Source organism: Acinonyx jubatus, chromosome B2 (genome assembly GCF_027475565.1).
Source record: "Acinonyx jubatus isolate Ajub_Pintada_27869175 chromosome B2, VMU_Ajub_asm_v1.0, whole genome shotgun sequence".
NCBI lineage: Eukaryota > Metazoa > Chordata > Mammalia > Carnivora > Felidae > Acinonyx > Acinonyx jubatus.
The window spans coordinates 56,437,082-56,461,464 of NC_069385.1; the positions used below are offsets into that span (position 1 = coordinate 56,437,082).

A 24,383-nucleotide genomic window follows, 5' to 3' on the forward strand; every position below is an offset into this window, starting at 1 on the left:
AAGAGTTCTTGGATTTGACCAGGTGGATTCATTGGTGATCTTGACAAGGACACTTTCTGGAAGAGTGGGGCAGACTGGTGGCTGAACGGCGTGTGTTGAGGAAGAGGGGAGAAGACATGCGTGGTGTTCATTTAATGATTTCTTATGGGTGGGTGTGATTGAGTGATTGGGGGCTTAGCTTTGCTTTTCATACATTATCGTATTGCATTATTATGCCAATTAGAAGTCTTGTGTTAATGTTGTAATCTGAAAAGCCTTACATATTAAAACTTAAAAAAAATGTTTAAAAAAAAATAATCCCTGTGAGGTTAACTGAATATCTCTTTTAACAACTGTGGTTTCTGTCTTCACACCCTACCCCCTTCATCCTCCTTCAGATTTCTTTTCAGATTTGTCATTTTCTTCCTGTAGAATAGCTTCCTGTAGAATACTGCTGTGCTAAGAAAACAAATCAATCCAAAAAAATCAAATTTTAACTTCATAGGACATTTTAAAGATGGAACCTCCCTTTGTGGCATTGAATTCAGGATCAGGGAGAAGGGAGGAGAGGAGAGGGAAGCGAGGAACCGTGTGTGTAGACAGTCTTGAGACGTTTAATTGCATGGGCTGAGAGGGGTGTACGAGGTCAAGGGCCTGTCTTATGAAGGGGGGAGAAACCAGATTATTCTGGTGTGTGGCTGGTTGGCTCCAGGAGGAGGGAACAACCACAGAGGCCAAGTTCCTTGAGAAGGTGAGGAGGTCCCAAGCCCCGGTGGAAGGCCTGGCCTTCGTGGAAGCAGGCCCTTCCTTCCCTTTGGGAAGGAAGGGAGAAAGAGGAAGTATGAGAGCTGCAATTCCCAAACACCAGCTCCTCCTTTCTTTCCTTCTGGGAGCCCACTTCAGACCTGAATTCTTCTTACCTATTTTTTGGGTTTTTTTTCCAAATAATTTTTGAGTTTCAACTGAATATTAACAAGTGGTTTTGAACTTTTGAAACACGTGCATTTTTTTTTTTTTTTTGTCCTGTACCCAGTGTAGGGGCAGGAAGGCTCTCACATAGCGAGTGTTAGAATTTAGAATTTTCTGCTTCTTACAAATGAGCTCTTTCCTGATTGCTGTTTTCTGTATCAGTCAGGATAGGCTGGGCCATTGCAGTTAACCAGCACCTTCCCAGTCTCAGAGGCCTGATGTCAGAAATCCCACACACTGTCCGCCAGGGCCACCTGCAGGCCCTCTGAGGAGCCTCCCCCACTGAGCATTGGCTGTCCCTGTGACACAGAAGAAAGCGCATCCCAGCCCTGCAGCCCTTTAGCCTTCCTCCACTGCCACGTATCATTGGCCAACAACCACGTGATGGGGATGCACCAGCTTCAGAGGTAGCAGAGGGTGATGGCCGCCCTCCACGTGCTGGAAGCAGAGAGAATAGCCATGCCCTGGTGACATCACATGTCCCTCCCCAGAGAAGGCAGAGTGGGGCCTTGGAGGAGCACAGAGGTTGCCTCTGCCCCTGGCCCCATCCTTTGACCACAGCACCTGAAATTCTGTCAGTAGAAATCCATTCCATTATTTCTACGCTTTCATTTTTCCAAATATCTTGTTTAAAAATATAAATAGCCATATAAAGCTTAGTGACTCGTTACCTTTTTTTCTCCATGGACATTATTTTTTCTAGTGGACTCAAAACGGTAGGACAGTTTGTGTCCTGAAAACACTGTTTTTTAAGTAACGTTTATTATCCTACTTTACTTAATAAAAACACCATACAGAACTGCCAGCTGAGCTTCCACTTGGCATGAGTTGCTGATAACTCCAGGCTGATGTGTGCAGTCCTGTCCCGCAGGTCTGCCCTGCTGATTCTTAGGAGGCAGGGCAATGCTGCGAGCAGCACGGGGCTCACCGGCCACCAGTGACCCCTGGGCTGCATCCCAGCACGGCAGGCACGGGCCCTGTCTTTATTCTCCTCAGTCTCCCCATCCACTCGCTCCAGCACTTCCATATCCATGTGCCTTTTTGTCCTACCCCTTCAGGCCACCTCCCTCACCCACCCTTGCAAGCAGAGATCTTGCTGGAGAGCTGTGTCTCCCTCCCCACCCCCATGACTGTTCTCTCCACATTCACAGCCCATGTCGGGGGGGGGGAGAGGACACTGGGGCTAGATCGCCTCTACCACGGTGCTCTTCCATCATTGGAAAAACAGAACTCTTCCCTTGCCGTGACATTTGTGAGTTACAGCCTCTCGTCAACATACTACATGTACTGAGAATGTGTGGTGTGGTCAGTTTGGGGAAATGATTTATGTTGTTCTTGATACATTAGCGGGCAGACTTCATGGCTGGGGTCGGTGCTCTCAGGCAGGGCAGCCAGTTCTGAGATCAGTGGTCCAAAGGAAGAGACTGCTGTTGTTTCATAGGAGAACGTAGCTTCTTAATAAATAGCATTTCCCTTAGGATTATGTTCATCTGCTAGTTGACCAGCCTTGAGTAATGCCCCCGCCCCTAGGCTGGCCCCTGTCCTCTCCTGCTCAGCACTCAGCTGCATTCACACTCACCCCCTCACTCTGCCTGGAATGCTCACCCCCACTCCTTCACTTCCCTCCACTGCACAGATCCCAGATCCCTTCTGTTTCCCACCTGTGTAAGATAGCAGCCCTTCCCAATCCCTCTTCCAGCATCCAGCTTTGTCTTTTCATTTATGTGGTCCTCTTTCTTCCCTTCAGAAAGTGGTTTTCCCCACTGCTGTGTCCCCAGAGCCCAGAGCAGAGTAGATACATATAAATACTTGCAGATAAATAAGAGATGCCTTGATAAATGATGCACTTTGAAATGGTCTAGTTATCACTGCCAGAAACCTATACGAATGGATCATTCCCTGTCTGTAAAATTGCTATCAGACCATCTCCCTCTCCCTTCCAGAGGTAATTGGTCCTATCTATTCAAAACCAGCAAATAGTGTCAGAAAATGAATGTTTATTACCATTTGCACTTCTATGGAATTTTTGTACGATCTAGTCTTTTAAGTGTATTTGGGTCGTGGTCTATGACCAAAGCAGGAAATCATACTACCCCTCCTTTTAGAGCATCAAACTTAATTTTTTTTATATCTTCCTGGCACACATTGTGGTTTTTTGTTTTTTGTTTTTTGTTTTGTTTTTTTTTGTTTTTTTGTTTTTTGTTTTTTTTTTTTTTTGCTTGCTTGCAAGTGTCCAGGAAACTTTTAGACAAGCTGAACAATAAAAAAGCAATTCTACTAACATGTAAGTTCAGTTGACCAATTCCTTGCTATGTTTTATGAGGTCTGTGATCATTACTTTGGAGTTTTTTCTTCCTTTGGATTTTTTTAATTAATGTTTTCAGACTTTGGAAGCTTACTTTTCTCCCTTTGGCTTTTCTAGCATGTTTTCTAAAGTAGCCTCTTGTTTCATGCGTTCACTTTCCCTTTCCTTCTTCAGTCCTCAAGAGTTTCATTGATTTGTATGTATGGTTCTTGTCCTCATTGTTTGTGTTTCTTGTAATGTATTCCCTTCCTGTGTTTGCCTAAGTGAGGTCCCAAAAGTCCCAGTGCCTCATAGAAGGCAGAGGGTGATAGTTCTACTAATACTAATTTAAATAACCTGGAATTTCTAAGCTAGAAGATTGTGTAAATGAAAATAATTATTTCACAGAGATTTATTAAGCTGCTATCTTGTATCCGGGAGTGCTGGCACTATAAGGAACAATAGGATTTACTAGGGGAAATGAGGATGTGATCAAACATTTGTAGCAATTTGATGGTGGGAGAAACTCTGTGAAAGGTGGTCCCAGGTCCAGGGAGAGCCCAGAGGAGGAGGAACATCTAAGACTGCTCCTGGAAGGCTTCCAGGAAAGGAGCTTTGGGCAGACAGGGGAAGGGCACCAGAGGGAGGAGAGCTTGTACAAAAGCAGAGGCACCGCCAGCACCAGGGTTGGAGCCTATTGGCAGGAGATGAACCTGGAAGTGTAGACAGGTCAAAACCGCCAGGGCCTGGTATGCATCCAAATGGGATGAGATTTTATCCCCTCTACAGCAGGGAGCCCTTGAAAGGGACTATTCTGGACACACATGTGGTATCTGCCGGGTGCTCAGAGAGATAGGGTCAGGAGTCAAGGAGAGTCATGAAGCCTGGCAGTGCTGGCAGTCAGCGAATGCATGGGCACAGCTTGAAACCCCCAGCGGTGTATGTAGAGGGGGAAGAGGACCTAAGGGAGCACAACATTTAAGGACTAGGGAGGTTGCCAGGAAAGCAGCAGACTGAAGAGGCTGTGAGTGGGGCCACTGAGCCCGGCTGTCTGGGAGTGAGGAGTCTCCTTGCAGCCCTGGGCTTTAGGTGTTAGTAACTAGGCAGTAGAGATCATGTAAGAACTTCACTAGATGAAAGTTTTTGTCCTCAGTGTGCTGGTTTTGTAGCCAGCTTTTCTATACACACCCCTGATGTTTCATAGTCCTCAAGTTCCCTGTGTGCCATCCTTAATGCTATCATCAGAACAGCAGTGTTCTTTTCCAGATCTTCTACGAACATGATTCAGTTATTCATCTGAAACTTGCAGTTTCCTTCCACTTTGGTATTTCGCTACCTTGGTTACAAGTGATAATAAAAAGGTGGCGGGGGGGGGGGGGTGCGCCTGGGTGGCTCAGCTGGTTAAGTGTCGGACTAGCATCTGACTCCTGATTTTGGCTCAGGTCATGATCTTGCCTTTTGGTTCTTTGATGCTTGCATCCGGCTCCGTGCTGACAGTGCAGAGCCTGCTGTGATTCTCTCTCTCTCTCTCTCTCTCTCTCTCTCTCTCTCTCTCTCACCCTCTCACCTCCTTTCCCCCACTCGTGTTCTCTCTCTCTCTCAAAATAAATAAACATTAAAAAAATACACAAAAAGGTATGTGTGTATTTGTATGCATATTTAAAATTATACTATTTCCAAATTTAAAGCATTTTTAAAATGCTGTGTTTCTGTCATGACACTGCTGGGATGAACAAGGTGGAGGGAGGCATTTCACAGCCATCAAAAAAAAAATACTATGTACGGTTTCACTGCTACGATTTTTGCTACCGATTCTACTGCACAAATCTGAAACATTTCACACGGCAGAGCATAAAATGTAAATCAAAGAAGTTATGCCTGTAATTTTACAGCAGGATTTCTGAACCTTGTGATTGGTGTTCATTTGCTCCCCTTCCTCTCTTTCTGCCCCCTGGTGAGTTGCCTCCAGCAGCTGTTTGTGATGCCCCTGGAGGCCTCTCGTTGCACGTGTTCTCACTGACCACCTCTTTGCAGCCTGCCTTCACCAGCAGGGGCCCGTTTCTGGCTCCATGTTTCCCGGTGTGGGGGAGTGAAATGCACTGAGGTGCTCATGAGCTTCTTAAGGATTTTTCTGTAAGCGACTTGAAATCCTCTATGATAGGTTTTTCTTGCCTCTTGCTCACCAGTGGGGTTTATTTTGGTGATTTGCATTTGCATTGTCTGAGAGACGCTAGATAGAAGCAGAGCAGCATAATAGCTGCACTGGAAGTGTCCAACAGACACTCACATAAATGTCTTTATGCCAGAGAATTGTACTTCCAAATTCACCTCTTTAGTATTCCAGTCATTCGTTTTTCTGCAGTGCAATGAGTTTGTGTGCATTTGCTCCTCACAGTGTTCGGCTGTATCTCACTTGCCCCTTGGATACCTACAGACAAGAGAATGGCAATTGGACAGTTGTGCCTGCTTCCTGGTTCTGGGGCTTTTGTCAGGACTGCCCTTAATCCAGGGCCACTGTCGGCCGTGTACAGCTCTGTGCCAGCACCACCACCACCACCCCCCCCCCGCCACGAAATGCTTGATTGCACAAACACTGCTCTTTCCCCCTCACTAACATCTGTCTGTCTTTCCTAGTCCACCCTTTTAAGGAAGGCATGCTGAGCTACCAGTCACAGACCCTTAAAGCTCTGTGGTTCTCTTCTATTTCTGAACATTCTAGCTGGAATTTGTCTTGTCAGCATTTTGCCTGTTAACTTTGTTTTCCTAAGGCAATAAAATAAATAGGTGGTCCACCCTAGTTTTGAGTTAATGAGAATTCGAAATTGATTTCATGTATTCTTCCAGGGTTTTTATGACACAGGTGCAGTCCCATGCAGTAAATGACCATAACTAAACGGTTTCAGAGCCATGAAGCCCACCCGCCCTCGCATTGCTGAATTAACAGATTAACAGCTACACATAAAGAAAATGTCAGGTGTTAAATATTTTTCATTAGTAATACGTTGGAAATTTGTGACCTCATACAGGCTTATACAGTCTCTTGAGCGCCCCAACCAGAGTTCATTTGTATTTTATTACTTTTCAGCTTATAAGCATTTTGACGCCAAACTCTTGACTGCTTTATTTATAAGGATTTTTATTTCAATTTCTGCCATTTAAAATACTTTTTGGTGTGTTGTTTGAAGCATAGTGTCCAGTGTGAGCATTTTTCTTTGTGCATTCATCCAGCACTTGTCTCAGGGCTCACTCTCAGGCACCGTGCTAGCTGTAGAGAGGTAACAGACCCACGGGGGCACATGAGGGCACAGCAGCAGTGCCACACAGGATTCGGGAGGGGTCCCTGGAGGGGAACCAGGGGATTTGCTGATCCTTTATTTATAGTGGCTAAGAGCATGGAGTCTGGAGTCAGCCGGCCCAGATGCAAATCCTGACTCTGTCACTTACAAGATATATGATCTGGACTAGCTACTTCTCTTGGTCTGAGTGACGACCCCCCTCCCCCCAAAAAAGGGAGTATTCATGGTATAGACCTCATTAAATGAGGGAATATTTATAAACTCTTAACAGTAGTGCTTGGTTCAGGGTTAGACTTGCTTAAATGTTTTAAATCAAGTAAAATAAGTAACATCTATTTTGACTGAAGTAAGGGCTAAAGAAAATTCTGTTGTGAAAAATGCAGAAACTAACTGGCAGGCACTTTAGTATTTGTTTTTAAAAGTATAGAACTTTAGGGGCGCCTGGGTGGCTCAGTCAGTTAAGCGGCCGACTTCGGCTCAGGTCACGATCTCGCGGTCCGTGAGTTCGAGCCCCGCGTCGGGCTCTGTGCTGACAGCTCAGAGCCTGGAGCCTGTTTCGGATTCTGTGTCTCCCTCTCTCTCTGCCCCTTCCCTGTTCATGCTCTGTCTCTCTCTGTCTCAAAAATAAATAAACGTTAAAAATTTTTTTTTTTTTAAATAAAAGTATAGAACTTTAGATGATAGTCTGTATGGAAATTTATGAGCCCTGGGTTCTATCTCCAGCGCATTGGCTAATTTATTCCCTGTGTTTTTAGTTATTCTGCTGTTGCAGGTAAGGAGGAACTTTGTAACAACATGAGAGGCTCCGGAAGTGAAATAAGCTGTCATTTGTGCTCTTGTAAATTTCTTTCTTACCACTAGAAATAGCCAAGCAGAGGCTGAACCTGCCTGAGATGTAGCTTTGGGGATGCCTACATTGGGTAGGAGCATGAGAGGGGGGTCAAATAAGGGAATTCCTAAGAGCCAGTGAAATTTTTTTTTTTTCAGTTGTGCGTTAGTCTGTAAACCCTTGCAACTTTGGGCATCTGGAGATGTGCCAACTTTGGGCACTTTCGGTGGAGAGGACTGTTTCAGTTGGGAAGGATTCAGAAAGGTTGAAGGCAGAGGGTGGAGAGATTTAATATCTGGTCTAAAACATGAAAGTCATTTTATAGAGGATGGGGGTGTGTTGCATGTTTTGAGTAGGGGAGTGACCAAGATTAAAAGGAAGGTTCTCACTCTTTTTTTTTTTTTTTAAATCTCAGGGAGATTAATCTGGTAACAAGTGCCCAAAGACTGGAAGTGGGAGTCCTGTTAGGAGACAGGCAGGCAGGGATAAGATAGTTTGCTAGAGGCATTCAGGATACCTTTTGAGGCTTAGGAACTGAGGTGAACTGGTATAGGTTTTGGGGGGATCAGAAAGAGTGTTTGATATGCAATTCTAACCCATTTATTCATTCAGCAAATGTTCATTGAATGCAAGCGGTGCAGAGCTCCTAACCCCTGGTGATGGAGTCCTCATGCTGTTTTCATAAAGAACAAAACAAACACATGTGCATTTGACGTGCAGCCTAAATGCCACCGTAGTAAGCCTCGTTACCGGCAATTTATGCATTCTGTGAGAGCACCCGCAGAAACAATGCCTGTTACAAAAACAGAGGCTGCTTTCTCTGAACCTGTGCATGCAGTAGGTCCTTCACATTTATGAAAAGGTCTGATTGTGTTTGCAGTGACCACAAAGAGGTCAGATCAGTGGAGCTGAAGATGGCTAGTATGTTTGTGCTCAAGCCATATTTATTCATCATAGCCCAGAATGCCTCTAAACTCCAGACAGACTTCAAAGTACCATGATCTACTTGTGCCACTGTCTTTCTTTCCTTGTGTTCAGAATCTTCCAGTTTCTATTTCACTTCTTGCTCCATAGTTTGAGACTGGGAGTGGGCTTATTATTCCAAAGAACAGATGGCCAGCCTTTGAGAGCTGAATGCATTTTTGCAGAGATTATCAGTATAGCACTTAGCACATTGTTGGTGCTCAAGAAATGTACCAAAAGTTAAAATAGGTTTTTAAATAGACTGATGTTGCTACTGTGGAGGTCCCCCATGGGAGTTTTTAAATCTCCAGTGTTAGAAAAATGTCTACCCATCCTTCGAAAAGCAAACAAAAAGGACCTGGAATAGAAATTTCCTTTTATATTTTCTGCCCAAAGGTGACTCTTCCCCGCTTCTCCAACGTTAAATGCCTGGAAAATAGATAGGATTACACCCTTCTAATGCCAGGCGGGTATTTTTAACCTAAGCACAGTACAGAAATGAGCAGTGCCCCCTCAAAACCCTGGGAAGCCCTTCCTATACTCATCTTACAAGGTAATGGAGGCAAAAAGATGGCCTTCTGCTCAATTTGGGAAATGGAATGTCTTGATCCCTGTTTGCCTTGACCATGATATTTCTGAGCAGCTCTGCTCCTTGTCACATGTATTTGCCACACTTAGCACAGGCCACACAAGTGGCCTCTGTCAACTCTGATAAAAAAGGAGGCTCAGCACCCTTTTATGAACATTCTCCTTTTAACCTGTCAGGCCCTAAAATTAGGAAGGAGCTGCTATCACGGTACATTCTTCTCTCTGAAGGGCCCGCCCTCTGCAGTTTACTTTTCCTCTGTCGTCTCTGAGCACGTCCCTTTACTGGTGATCCTGAGAGCCCTGGCACTTGTTTCAGATAGCACCAGATCTGAACTAGAACAAATGTGGGTTGAAGATTGTTTTCAGAAGCTTCAGTGGTTGCCCATGTTTGAATGTCTCAGCAAAATTGATTTTATTACCAAAGGTATTCATCTCAAGAAAAGTGATCGTTTTAGTGGAGATGGCTAGTCTTTTCATAACTGATGTTTTCTTGAAGAACAGTAATGTTTCCTTGATTCGTTTGTGTGTCCTTGCTCCACTTTTTTTTAAAGGAAAATGTTTTTATTTCATCTTTTCAAAAACCATCTCTTAACTACACACTAAGACAACTGGGCATGTATTCAGTGACCATCATCTCATGCCTAAGCATGCTTCCAGAGTGATACTACTTTATATTTGGTGGCGCCTCTGGAAAGTCATACTTGACAATAAAGGGTAGTCATTTCTGGTGTTTTGTTTTGTTTTGTTTACTATATACTTTAGATAAGTAGAAACCCTTTGTCTCTTTTCTATACTAGTTTTTTAATTTAAAGAATTCAACTTGAGGATCTGTGAGATCTTATCTGTTAAATAATCATTCATTAGAATATGGGCTTCAATATACAGAATTGGAATCTGCTTTAAATTTAATTGATTGCTTAGAAGGTTGGGGTTGCTTTCTTTAGGATTGTCATAAGCATTTTTTGTGTTTCATTTGTGAAGTTAATTGTATCTGTTACACTTTTAAAAATATCATTGAAACTGAATTATTTTAGTAGAATGACATTGCAGATACACTGAGATTTTTATTATTTTAGTAATCTGCCTTCAAGATGGTAACACTGATGACTGCTTGGAGAAGGATTATCTTTCCAAGAAGACCTTTTTGCTTTAAAAAATAGTAAATATTATAACCTCTGTATCTGAAATGTGGCTTTTGACATGCTTGAATGAGTCTCCTTTTCAAGAGGGTAACAAAAACAGAAAAGCCAATAAATCACAGTATCTCTGGCAGAATATTTGTCCTCTGGATTCCCTAGAGACTGGTGATCATTGTCTTGAGAGGAAAAAAAATCTATTAAATCAGTGCCAAAGCTTCTAACATTTGCAAAATATTAGATAGTTTACACCCGATAAAGATATTTACAAGGAAGTAATAACACAGTGAATTACTTTGTGATAAGAGTAGGAAAAAAACCTGGACCAGGGACTTAGGAGAGCATGGTGGTAATTTTCCATAAACTGGCAGCGTTACCTTGGCAGGTATCTTATCTTCATGGACCTCAGGTTTGTCATTCATATAATAAGAGAGGGTGACCAGCTTATGAGGTCCCAGAGTGACAGTCTCTCCTTGTATCTAAAACATTGCAAATCTCCAGAATTTGGGATTATCTTATTAACTCCCCGGGGCTTAGAAAGAATTGATACCAGCTTTTTTTCAACCAAGTGGCACGGTCTTGGGACTGCTCAGAAAAGACCCGTCACTGTCCTCTATTGACAAACAGCGCGGGCTTCACAGAGAATGTAGACCTTCATTGCCTTGTTGTGCTGAATGTTCTCGGTTCAAGATGTGGAGTAACATTATTACACTGCTGTGAGAGTCTCCAAAATGAGGCATTTAAGTTTTAAAGGGGAGAGAAATAAAATTAAGGAGGGAAGCTTTCTTAATCTAGTGTTTGAGCAACCTTTGGCTGGCTCACTAATGTTTAGAACTAACTGACTTTGCATGGCTGCCGTGATGTTTATTTTGGCTTTGAATGGCTGTCATGATGTTTATTTTGACTTGTGCTGTCCCTGATGAAGGTTTCATGTGGCCACATGCTTAAGTAGACCCTCTTATGAGATCTCCCAGGAGCTTCTTCGGTGGTACTTGCAGTCTGTTAAGGGGAAGCGTGTGCCCAAGGACAGACCCTGTTACATTGGTGTCGCGGGCTTCTTGTGGAACTGGCTCTATTGCACAACCTATTTGCTCTGCTGCTGACAGGAAGAAGGGAAGGCAGGGCCCATCAGCTTCACATGACGAGCCATTACCGCTGGATGATAGACTTTCTCTGTTACTCAAGTAGCCGCCTGTTAGATCTTGTGTGAGCACTTTGTTTTCCTGTCCATTAAGGATCCTATAAGAGCCCTGGCATTCCATTAAAGGGCTGTGCCCACAGTGGACACTCAAAAACAATGGATGTGTATTGCCAGCGCCCTCTCATTTGGTTACAGGTATGAGGGGGGAAAAAGTAAGTCGTTTTGCTTTTTAACTTGAACCTAAGTATTGTCATGGCAATAGGCTATTAAATAATGGAAGAATTACACATGGATTTAAACTTTGGCAGTTGTGGGGCACCTGGGTGTCTCAGTCGGTTAAGCGTCCGACTTCGGCTCAGGTCATGATCTCGCGGCTTGTGAGTTTGAGCCCCGCGTCGGGCTCTGTGCTGACAGCTCAGAGCCTGGAGCCTGTTTCAGATTCTGTGTCTCCCTCCCTCTCTCTCTCTCTGACCCTCCCCTGTTCATCCTCTGTCTCTCTCTGTCTCAAAAGTAAATAAACGTTAAAAAAAAAAATTTACAAAAAAATAAACTTTGGCAGTTGTCTACTCATAAGGCACTAATGGCTTTTGTACATATACATATATTACATTCTAATTTTTGTATGTTACTGATAGTAGTTTCAGGTTCTATTCCTACCATAGTGCCACTTTAGCAAATGAGAGGCGTCAGGGAGACAGTTGGTTTTGAGGCTAGTGCTGTATGGAACCCTGAGCAGGTCCACCAGTACAGATGGTGGAGGGGAGGCCTGGCTGTGGGAACTGAAAGGACTGAGAGGTCCTTGGCACAAGAGCAGATTCTGAGTTAGCAGTTGAGTGGCTGAAAAGAGAGAGAAATGAGAGAGCACTGTTACTAACCAAAATAAAAGAACCCCAAGGAAGTACATCCCACGTATACCCAGGGCATGGTGTCTTGCAGGTAGAGAGGGGCCACCTGCCATGTGAGATCACAGCCCCTCGTGTGGCCTGCAAGTGCGATCTTGAAGGTCCGTAGCAGAGAGTAATTTATTAAAGCTCTCTGAGATGGCAGAGGTGGGTTTGCAGAGAGAAAAGAAGAGACTGAGTATGGAAAACAGTAGCATGTGGTGGGAAGAAGAAGAGCTAGTCGGGATTGGTTAGGAAGGCTGGAAAAGAATTAGGGAAATACAGAAGGACCCAAGAGATACTGTGCCCAAGAACCCAAAGCAGTTGCCAGATAGAGATCAAAACAGATGAGGCCTGGGAAGAAACCAGTTAAAAAATCGCATTTCTGAACAGTGGGGGAAAGAATAATTCTTCCGTAAATGGTACATAATAGTTGGCCATTTGGGGGAAAGACCATATGTAAAAATAAACTCCATTTGGATTATAAATATAAATGTGAAAACTCAAAATGAAAATATAGACAAATATTTATATAACTTGGGGTGAGAAACTTCTGTCTATATATGTGGTATATATATTCAAGATACCACAAAGAGAATTAAAAGACAGGTTATAGGCTTTGAAGAAATGCAAGCAAAACATGGCAGGGGGAAAAAAGGTAGTATCTTTAATGGAAGAATAGTTTCAGGATGCCTTGGTGGCTCAATCGGTTGAGCAGCGTCCGACTTCGGCTCAGGTCCTGATATCTTGGTTTGTGAGTACCAGCCCTGTGTCAAGCTCTGTGCTGACAGCTCAGAGCCTGGAGCCTGCTTCCAATTCTGTGTCTCCCTCTCTCTCTGCCCCTCCCCCACTTACAGTCTGTCCCCCCCCCACCTCTCAAAAATAGACATTAAAAAAAAATAGTTTCTATAAACTAATCAGAAAAGTAACACAATAAAAGAACAGATACACTTTGTTTTCTGAGGAAGAGACATAAAATGACTAAAATGAAAATGTTTGCTAATTTAAAACTAATCTTAAAGCAATTATGAAATGGTAACATTTGCCCATTAGACCAGCAAAAATTAAAATCCATTTTAACATCCACTGCTGATAAGAAATGTACACTGAGGTAATTGCTGTCACTAAGGACTTAAATTGATACACTGTTTTTAGAGAATTATTTTTCAGAATATATTGAATTTTTAAATGGACATATACTTGGATCTGGCAATCTCATTTCTAAGAATATATCCTACAGAAATCATAGAATGAGTATATGAGATTTATCTAAAAGGGATTTATTCCATTGTTGATTAGAGAAAAAGAATAGTCTGAATATCCATCAGTGAGGAAGTGATTAAATGTATTTGTGTACATTTATATGAAATACTAGGCTGCCATTTTTGTTTTGTTTTTCATTTTTTGTGGTTTCTTTTAATGAGGCAAGTCTGGGTGCTTTAACGTGGAAGGCATTCCATGATATCTTGCTAAGTGAGGAGAGGAGGAGTACACTGTAGGCCAATGTTAGCCTGATTCTGTGTATCGCCATATAACAATAACCCGAATATGTGCGAATATGTACGAATAGATGTGTCTCTATAAGCCTATGAAAAACTTGTGAAGGTTATGCACCACCGAGGCAGAGGTGAAGGTAGAGGGGCAAGGAGAAAGATAGAAACGTTCGCTGATGCCCTTTAAGGGTGGTGGTGGAGACAAGAGTGAATGAGGTTGGAAGGCGTGAGCTGGGGGTGTGGGTTACTGTGGAGATGATTGATCAGGAAGGAAGAGGCAAATGGAAATTTAGCTCTAGGGGCACATAGGGCAATGCAGAAGGTTTTCGTTTTGTGTTACATAGGATAGGAGAAGTCGGAGTGTGTTTGCATGCCAAGGAAAGGGAGAAAATACAAAAAGAAAACACTGTGGTAGTCAGAAGTGTGGTGGGGGGTTGTCAAGGACTGGAATCTCTCTCTGGAGTTTCAGAGGGTGAGTGAAGTTGGCAGAAGGTTTTTTAAGAACTCCAAGCAGATGGCCTCTATGACGACAGGCAAGACAAAGAGTAGGGGATGCAAATGGGTGGTGTTGGGAATGGAAGAAAATGGAAAGTGTTGGGAACAGCTACTCTGGAGTTGATTTAGGCACAAAAAAAGGGTATAAGGAGGACATTTAGGAAAAGACATAGGGAGGAAAAGAAGGAAGGAGAAGCAAGGAACTCGGTTAGGGGAAGGGAAAAGAAAGACCTAAAGCATAACTTCAGAGCCCATGACTTCAGGTATTACTGATTGGCAGCAAAGTGAGTGGACATTTTCTGAGTGCCAGCAGCTCGGAGAAGAAGAAGGGATGCAGGGGGGCTAGGTTAGCGTTAGAGGATTTCAGGCATAGTGACACCACGAGGGCTGCTAAGGGTCTCAAGTTGGGCAAGAAAGCCCAAGTGAAGCTGACAAAGCAAGAGAATATAAGGGACTGAATGTTGTAGTAAGAGTTGGGAAAAAAAAAAAAAAGAAAACAGATACCCCAGGAGTAAGGGTGGGAAGGAGGTGGTGGAAAAACAAGTTGGAGTCACACAGGGGGAACATCAGGGTTCCTTGCAGAGAGTCTCAGGTTCTGAGGGCAAAGACAGAGCCAGGTGATGGGTGTTTGCACTGCCCGTTGGTTTGTCTCCATGCACCTCGAGTCCCATGAGGGAAGAAGTTAGCCAGGTCTTGTCCAGTGCCTGGCACGTAATGGACAACAGCAAACATCTGAACAAGTGGCCAGCGTGGCATGGAAGCTAAGGTATCTGTAAGGACAGGATGCCGGATGGGTCCTCAGTTGCACTGTGAAAGTCACTAAAGAAAATCGCACGAAAACAAGGGGGAAGAGAAATACAGCCTCCCGTATTGAATTGTCAGGGATGGTGGGGACACACCTGGTTTTAGTTGACACAGGTGACAAGGAGAGAGGGGGTGATAAAAGTAAATTGTGTGACTAGCGTTTGAGCCCTGATCCACCTGTGCCAGAATAGGTAGGAGACCTGCTAAATCTGCAGGTTTCAGCGCTCCACCCCAGACCTATGGAGTCAGAATTTCTGGGAATGCAGTTTGGGAAACTGCATATTTAACATGTTTGTCATAGATGCTGAGGCCCACCCACTAAGACTGGGTTTGAGAAGTAAATGTAAATAAGGAGTCTGCCAGCTTCTCCTTCTATCCAAGCAAATCCAGAGCAGTGGGAAAGACAACCCCAAAGCATCTTAAAAGTTTTTGAAGGAAGCGGCGTTAAGAGGAAATCAGTTTCAGTTAAGTCAAAGAAGTACAAAGCATATGATGGAAAATGGCAGGGCTATTTTTAATGACTGTTTCTAAGATGTTCACATGGATTCATTCCATGGTTATGAAGAGACTCAAGATTCCATTTGCCCTTTTATTGAAGAGTCAGGTTAAGGTTTATTGTCAATTTCCGTTCCATAAACAGAAATGGCATAGAACACTGCTGTGTGTGTGTGTGTGTGTGTGTAGAGATGTGATAAAATCTGTATACACGCATATCTGTATGGTGTGTATATTTATTTCAAGTCGGAAATAGCCTTCTTGTAAGGAGTTTTCTTGAAGGTGATTTCACTGTGATCATCTCACAGTGCCCTTTCACTTTTGGACAGCGTTCAAAATGTTGTTATTTTAACATCCGAATGACACAGGCTTAAGCTTGGATATATTTTTGCAACTACGGCCCGAAGGGGACTCTGTGCTTCTGATGGTATCTTCTAAAAGGATTCCTTTGTCCTGGAGCCAGACAGGGGAGACTTGCAGGTGTTGGAGATGTACAGGCGGCCACAAGAAGGGTGGTACCATAGCAAGAGCAACAAGATGGGAACTCTAAGAACAGAAGGAGAGTCAGCTTAGTGGGGACTAGAGGGCCATCAGCCCTGCTGACTGGGTGAAGAGTGGGGTTCAGACGAGGGTATTGCCTGAGGACGGGTGAGCTGGATTGGAGAGAGATCAGGGGTTTGAGGATAGGTGTAAATTGGAGGGAATGCTATTTTTGAACAGATGACTCATTTAAGGTAGAATCACGTGAGACACGGGTGGCTCAGTTAAGTGTCCAACTCTTGATTTCAGCTGAGGTCATGATCTCACAGTTCGTGGGATCAAGCCCTACATCAGCCTCTGTGCTGACAGTAGGGATCCTGCTTGGGATTCTCTCTCCCCCTCCCCTGCTCTCTCTTTCTCTCTCTCAAAATAAATAAACTTTATTTAAAGAAAAAAAAAAAAGAATCGTGCGAGACACTTTGTTCCCCTGCTCCAAATTCTCAAGTCTGAGCTGAAGGCCCTACACTTGAGTTCATTAGCCCCAGCCAATGACTTGGAACTTGGACTTGGAACTTGCTCCTCTTACTGTGCATTTACTTGTAGCACCCACACAGTTACACTCTATTAGAGGCTGCTAACTGGCCTCTAACAACTTTAAATTAAAGTGTGCCCCTTTTGATAATTCTGAACCCTGCAGAGTATTGTCCATGATTCCTAAACTCTCAAATTTACGTCTCAGTATTTGTCTCCGAAGTCAAAAACAAATGCTTCTTTTTTTGCTATTATTTCTTGGCAGGGTTCCAAAAACTACCAAGTTTGCAGGCATTTATGGTGGCCCTGTAGTGCTTTTCTCTAAATCTGCACCCCTACCTCCCAACCCCTGGTTGATTTCCAAGGACTTTGTGGCAACTTCCTACAATAGAACTACCTTAAAAAGCTTTGGATAAAATATGGCTCCAAGCCACAGAGCGCAAAGGCTTATGTCCTTGAGTGTACCATGGAAGGTCAGCAAGACGTTTCTGAACTGGAACACTTTCCAGGTGTCATTTGGGGTAAACACACCATGTTTGCCCAAACAGAAAGCTGTTTACAGGTCTTCTGTCTGGAAGAAGCCATTATCAGCTTTTGGTGGCTTATCAGTTATTCTATGGCTTATCACTTGACTAGCAGTCAATGTTCTCTTCCTTATGCTTTTTCTCTTACTCCTTTTATCCAAGAAGTAATGAATATAGAAATGTTGACTGAAATTGCCCAAGGTTGCCCAGACTCTGGCAAGTTTGATGAGCCTTAATTAAGAATGCTGGAGAAAATGTCTTTAACCAGGAATAATAGGATTTCTTTATCGTTGTTGTTCTACACTGTAACCTAATATATGCTTTGTAGTTGCTAACAGTTACTTAATATCTTAACACAGAAGAAATGAAGAGTTGTCTTAACATGTAGAGAGGAAGTTGAATATGAAATTTGTTTCCTAGAAAAGTTTCCCCAAATTGAATCGTTTGGTAGGATGGCCAGATCTGACTTTTCCGGTGCTGGGAGGGTGACAAGGAGTAGAGAACTGAATGCCTGTTCTCTTCCGTGGACCATGCAGTAGGCACAGTGGCCCCATCAGGGGCTGAAGAGCTGAGGCCAGGGGATAATAATAAATGGCTCACCCAAGGTCACCTGATTAGATAGTTGTGGAATAAGAATTCAAGTTCAGGTGTCCCTACTTTCAGACACTTGACTCCACACTATCTCCATAAAAACTGAAAGATGCTTCACCACTAAATAGCCAGTGAATGGTACTGGATATCCATTGTGCTCCTCTCTATCTTCAAGAGAGAATTCACTACCTGCACGTTTTTCCATTTAAAAGCATGCAAGTGTTTGTTGACTAACTTCTACTAAATCTACTCTACTTTCTTTTGTTCTAGATTTTCTACCCCAGTAAGGATGGTACAAAGATTCCAATGTTCATTGTACATAAAAAGGGCATAAAATTGGATGGCTCTCATCCTGCTTTCTTATATGGCTACGGCGGCTTCAACATATCTATCACACCCAACTACAGGTAAGCAGAGGATACTCTTGGAACTTCAGCGTATATTTAATCCTCACCATAGAGTGGGAAGAGACCAGAGACTAGACTATTAACTCATTTTTTAAGTATATTTAACTGTATATTTCTTGCTTGTTTTTGTGGAGGAGCAGGGTTGTGTGTTAAGTATGTATACTTTGGGTCAGGCATTTCAGGATCGTTTACAAGCTAATTTTATGTCTTCAGTGAACGGGTTGTTTGAGAACTAGATGCTGAGGCTATATATAGCTGCCAGGCTACAGAAGGTTAGCATCAACTGAGGTCTTACAGAAAGGAAGCTTGTACCTTCAGTGTTTATCATTTGCTGTCACGCCACTGTCCTCAGTATTCTTTTCAGAGGGAATGTTTTTTCAGCTAATGATTATATTTTTCAGCAGCACAGAGTCTTAAAATAGACCATCTTAACATTCTACCACAGTATATTTTCTGTATATTCTGTTACTTCATTTTAAACTGTTCGGTTTATGTGATGATTTACCAACAAGTATTGTTCAAGGGGGGAAAATCTGCACTGGTACATTTGCTATTATTTAAACATCTTCTGTCAGTTATTTGCAAACTTGATTTCAGTATCCGATTCACAGTATAAAACGGAGTTTGTGGTGAACATTTTTGGTAAAAACGAGGAGTCTCCTACCAGCAAGACCAGCTTTAAGCCAACTTCTAAATAGAGCCTCATAGGAAATCTGGTCATATTCAGGAAGAAATGTATGGACAGGTGACTACCAGGACATAAATTCAGAGTAGATTCAAATAGCTGCCCAAAATTTGAAGACAAGGAAACTGTTACTTTGTTTTGAGCCTTTGACAGCTAAGTACTTAGGACTTGATCAAGTATGAAACACGTCCCTGTCCTGAAATACTTGATATTATGAACTGCCTTGGATATCTGCTTAAAGAGTTTGATTTTATCCTTTTGTTAGTGACAAGCTAATGAAGTTGTAAAATCATCACGTAGACCAATATTTTCAGAGGATTTGTGAGGCATCATTATGTGAATAAAATGAAGGGAAGCCAGTCAGATGAGTGGAGTAATGGTTGCTCTTCATTCACTGTCCAGCGACAGTGCTATTTCTACGTCCTGCAAGCCGCCTCCGCACCAACCATTGTTCTAGGCAGGGCCTGAGCTACAGGTGGGCTGCCATGTCATTGTGTGCCCCTCTTTATCACTCAAAGTGATGAAATCCAAGCTTCAGTGAACAAGTCAGAGACTTGCACCCTGAGCCTCGCTTCCCTTAGTTGCTACAGTGGGACTTAGATAGAGACAACATGGATTTCTCCGCTGATCTGTTGTAGCTAAAACTGCTTATCTTCGTTCATTTGTACAAATAGTTATTAATCCTGCTCTTTGGGGATTTGAGAGATGAATAAGGGAGGGTCCCTGTACCATTTTTATCCCAGGACCCAGCAGATAGGCTGGGAGCTTCCGTAGAGACCATCAAGGGTGCATGAAAAATTTTGATGAGAAGACCAAACGATTGGAAATCCATTTGGCCAATCCAGTCGTGTGGTATGACCGCCTCCCCAGACTCCCTTTCTCTGCATCCTCAAGACTCGGGAAATTACCACTCAGGCCATCTAGAGTCCCAGGTTACAGAGACCTGCATTTCCCCACTTACTAAAAGGGGAGAACGATAAAATTTTCATGAACATTTCTCAAAACACAATTAATTTTAGCTAACAGCAAATAGATGTCATTCAGCACTGTGAGGGTCAGACTGGAAAGAGGAAGAGAAAACAAAATCCAAATTTCCCAAAGGACTTACTTAACTCTTTCTCCTAGCAACTTTATGCTATAGTGTCTTATTTAGTGCTTATTTATAGTGCTTATTTAGTGCTTATTTCCAGAAAACCTTCTCCAGCCCTGAGACCTCCATGCTTGCTTTCTGGCCTGTGTCCTTAGTCTCCTCTACCTCTCTCACACCTTGTGTTACCTAATTTAGCATCTTAATGTCTGTAAAACTGGAAACACTCTTTAAAACCCATATTTTAAAGAGGTTTCTTTCTTCCAACTTGCATAGTTAGGAGAAAGATACCAGAAACAGTGGAGCAGGGACCACCACTAGGGATTCCTGCCAGCCCAGAGCTATTCACACCAGGGCTGTGTCATGTGGCTGGTGATACTCAGTTTGCCAATACGGTTGTTTAAAAGATGGACTCAGTATGAAATGAGGGCTTCTGGTTCTTTCTCTGTTTGCATTGTGAATCATGTATTACCAGGGTGCCTGGGTGGCTCAGTCGGTTGAGCGTCCAACTCTTGATTTTGGCTCTGGTCATGATCCCAGGGTTGTGGGATCAGGTCCCACATGGGGCTTCATGCTGACTGTGGAGCCTATTTAAGATTCTCTCCCTCTCTCTTTCTCCCTCTTCCTTTGCCCCTCTGCCCCACTTGCCTCTCTCCTTTGCCTCTCTCTAAAGTTTAAAAAATGAATTATGTATTCCCACTTTGTATAGTAAAATATTTACCAGTATAGAAAAATGAGATAAACCGAATGTTCATGAAAATATATGAACTTTGCAGTTAAACATTAATCAGAACTTTTATAGTTTTCACTTTAATCAAATAATACAAAAATATGAATCTCCTATTTCAGTATTTTACATGTGGAATGTCTTCAGGGATACATTTTCTTTTTGATGGAGGGAGACAACATGGTCCTTACCAGGCAGTTAACAGAAGGTTAACTGTTTGTTCTGTTTCTCAGTGTGTCCAGGCTCATCTTTGTGAGACACATGGGCGGTGTCCTTGCAGTGGCCAACATCAGAGGAGGCGGCGAATACGGAGAGACGTGGCATAAAGGTGAAGTATTTTCTCTACAGAAACACAGACATGGCATAGCAAAAGCTACGTCTGAATGAGCTGACGGGGTCAGGAGCAGAAAAGTGTTTGGCTAGACAAGTGAAAAATAAGGTATTTTCAAACATGTTGCAGGCACCACTGCCCCTCTAAAAACAAGTCCGTGTTTTCACATTTTGTTTCCCTTTGTAATCTGTTTATTTTAATCTAATGAAGTATGTATTTTTCAGAAACATTCCTTTTAGACCATAATCAGAATTGGTGGGGTTTTTTTTGTTTTGTTTTCATTTTTGTTTTGTTTTTTAGCAATGCACTAGGTACATTTTTATCTATCACTGTCAAAAGTGAATCTGCAGGGCACTTTTTGGTATTTATTCTGTCTCTTCTTAGTAAATACCAGGTTGGTTGTGTGGCATTATTTGGCTCTCTCAAATAGGTCATTTTCTCTTAAAAGAAAAAGAGTAATCTAAAATAGAGCTTCCTGGGCATTTCTTTCCTTGTTTTCTCTGATTTTCCTATGATTGCTGAGAAGTAGCATCCTCCTGGCCTTGCTGCTGTGACTCCATGATGGGCAGGTTTTAGACCCAGGAGCTCCGTCCTTTGTCTTTTCTGGTTTTAATGATTTAGGCTCTGGTCTCTGGGCTCCTGAAACGTGTATTCCAGTTGGCTGAGAATACTGCTTCTATATGAAACTTCATTCTCCAGACTGTAATAATTTTTTAAAGCCCTAACTCTTCCTTTTCTTTATATATGGGGTACATCCTTTCTCCCAGCCTTTTGTGTATCTGGAATTCATAGACCAACCAATAGCTGGAGGATGCAGGAACACACGTTCACCCTCACAGCCCCAGGTTTCTCCCCTCTCTTGACCCTTGACCATCATTTATGAGAAAGCCTGCTAGGACAAAGGTGGCCACCAGTGCTTGGTCAGCAGCCCCAGGTTAAAGGGGTCTTTTCCCACAGTAGGAACAGCAGATCTGTGTATATCTACTTGTTCCCAAATTTGAGGCCTTTTCTGCATCAAATCCAGTCCGCAATGATGAGGATAGATCTGTAAAGAGATTTTTCAGAAGTACCTGTTACATGTCAAGATGTAGGAAAGGCCAGGTCTGACTGAACATTCACCAAGCACCCCAAGGGCTGACATCAGATAAATTATTTGAGCATCTTAGCAAGAGTATTTCTCATTAACAAATGGGCTCCTGACCTGCCTGCCATCATTAGGTCAACTACTCCCATGTGTCATCCCCAAAGACTTTATCAATGGTCATTGTGTAATTTTGACCCTGACCTGATATTAAGAGTTTAATTACATTAAAATCATACTGGGATATTAAGAGATGATTGATCAAATAAGAAAATCTCTACATACCATATATTTGACTCGTATCCCAAATCCGTATGCTAAGTCTGGATCACCTGAAACACCTGATTTACTAATGACAACGTTTGTTTTAACTCACATACACCCCTACGTGGACTCCTGGTCCTGTGGCCCTCTCCTGGAGAACCCAGATTCTTCCCCATAAAACCCCTCTGGTCGCCAGGTGTCTACCATGCTATGTATGATAGGCACAGTGCTCTTTCTCATCTCTGTATTAATTAGAACCAACTTATTGTCCAAAAGCCCTGGGTGGAGTTTGGAGCTTGAGGGAGGCTAAGAGTAGACGATCTGTGCCGTGTTTAAACTGATTCATAAACTTCTCCAGATTTAGGCATAGGACCAGAAATGTACTTTTCCAGTTAGACCCCAGTATACTGAACATTGATATATCTAAATTCCGTTCTGTATATGTATGGAGTTTAAAATTTAGTGCTCTTTAGAAAATATAGTCATATACCCAAAATGATATTATTTCTGGAAACTAAGTAATCCTAGCTGTTCTAATTCACTGATAATTTCTGACTAAAATTTTAATAACATTTGTTTTGATATGAAAAAATTTCTTCGCAGCACTGCTTCATCTTTAATTGAATTTCTGTAGAAGTGGTTAATCTCAGATATCTAATTAGAGCTATGCCTGCTTCTTGTTCATTTCATAGGCAGTTATTTCAGACATCTGTTCTTTTGAGGGTACATCTTTGACTTTTGGCCTTCACTTTTAGATATTCCAAGACCTTACAAATGTTCCTCTCTTTACATAATTTGCATGGTTGTATACATTGGATGACTTCTAGATGAGGAAATCCGGATTCTCTGGGGAGATGTCTGAGATCTTCATTCAAGAACTGAGGAACTGTAATAGGCTGCTCTCTGCAGCACTACTTTCCCACCTAATTCCTGCTTACATTCCTTAATTAAGAGCAAAACCGAAGAACTTCTTTCTCATCGTTAGGATTTCAGTCTCCTGCAAAGGGGAGAGGGCTGAGAAGCACACCTGTGCAGAGCACTGCCGTCGTCCCCGGGTGGGGGAGGCACACACAGCCCCATCGTTGTTCACTAGGTGGAGCTCAGAAAGGGTTGAGCACAGCTCGAGGTTAAGTTCAGCTTCTCCAAAACCTAGGTTCATTCTGATTACATGCTTTCATACTTTGGTCCTCATGGTTCTCTGACATAACAGATCATCTCTTCTCTTTGGGGCACTGCCATTGTATTTAGAAAAATACAAATCCACCGTATGGCTTGGTGATTGTGGTATTGATGGATTTCCATGATGCATATTCTTAATGTGGTGTCAGCCCATTGTGTTTAAGTGATCAATAGTTGAAACTCTGCCCTATCATTTGAATTCCATTTAGGTTAAAATTGTCTTTTTTTAATGTTTTGTTTCTTAACCAGTCTTTCACTTTGGCACATTGCAGGTGGTATCTTGGCAAACAAACAGAACTGCTTTGATGACTTTCAGCATGCTGCAGAATATCTCATCAAGGAAGGTTACACATCTCCCAAGAGGCTGACTATTAATGGAGGTTCAAATGGAGGCCTCTTAGTGGGTGAGAACTGGATTTTATTGTACTTACTAGTTAACACTCTGGGGGTTTTCAGATACACTGTAGACAGCTCTTGATTTACTTGGCTCATGGATGGGAGCAGTGGTCCAAAGATAACAAAACCCATTTGTATTGGAGTAGGTACCTGATAAATGACACATAAAGACCCAGCTGAGGGGCACCTGGGTGGCTCTGTCGGTTAAGCGTTCGACTTCAGCTCAGGTCATGATCTCATAGTTCATGGGTTTGAGCCCCACATCAGGCTCTGTGCTGACAGCTCGGAGCCTGCTTCAGATTTTATGTGTGTCTCTCTCTCTGCCCCTCCCCAACTCACACTCTGTCTCTCTCCCTCTTTCTGAAACGTAAATAAACATTAAAAAAAAAGATACTGCTGAACCCATCTTACGTAGACTTGATTCATGATAGCCTGAAAAGCTGTCCCACCTGTCTGCCCTGAGCTCTTCTGCGCTGCACACTGGGTAGGACCCTGTCCCCACACGGATCCACAGGTTTATAGAGTTCAGCCATCACGGGACTGAGCCTGATAACCCCTATGGTTGTGCTACTCAGAACTTGCATGATCATCATGAAACATTTGTTGAACACCTGTGCTGTGGGTGCAGCGAGAGGAGAGATGGAGAAAATGAGGTAGCATACAGATGGATGCACAGCGTAACAGTAATGAGCGAGTTCATACTGTTAGTTCTCACTTGCTGAGCACCTGTGCTGGGCCCAGGGCTGA

The 24,383-nt window shown here is 42.8% G+C and overlaps 2 protein-coding genes across 2 annotated transcripts in view; one reads left to right on the top strand and one right to left on the bottom strand.

The window, feature by feature from the left end:
* The window catches only part of PREP (prolyl endopeptidase), a 118,004-nt gene that overhangs the window by 86,723 nt on the left and 6,898 nt on the right, over positions 1-24,383 (top strand). Inside the window, exons 11-13 of the mRNA XM_027057176.2 lie at positions 17,750-17,886; positions 20,619-20,713; positions 23,513-23,644. Coding sequence (XP_026912977.1) covers positions 17,750-17,886; positions 20,619-20,713; positions 23,513-23,644 — 364 coding nt within the window. The remainder of the gene's footprint in view (positions 1-17,749; positions 17,887-20,618; positions 20,714-23,512; positions 23,645-24,383) is intronic.
* LOC113598747 (translation initiation factor IF-2-like) overlaps positions 1-24,383 on the bottom strand; it is a 153,127-nt gene that overhangs the window by 16,509 nt on the left and 112,235 nt on the right. The gene's annotated exons all lie outside the window — the stretch shown is intronic.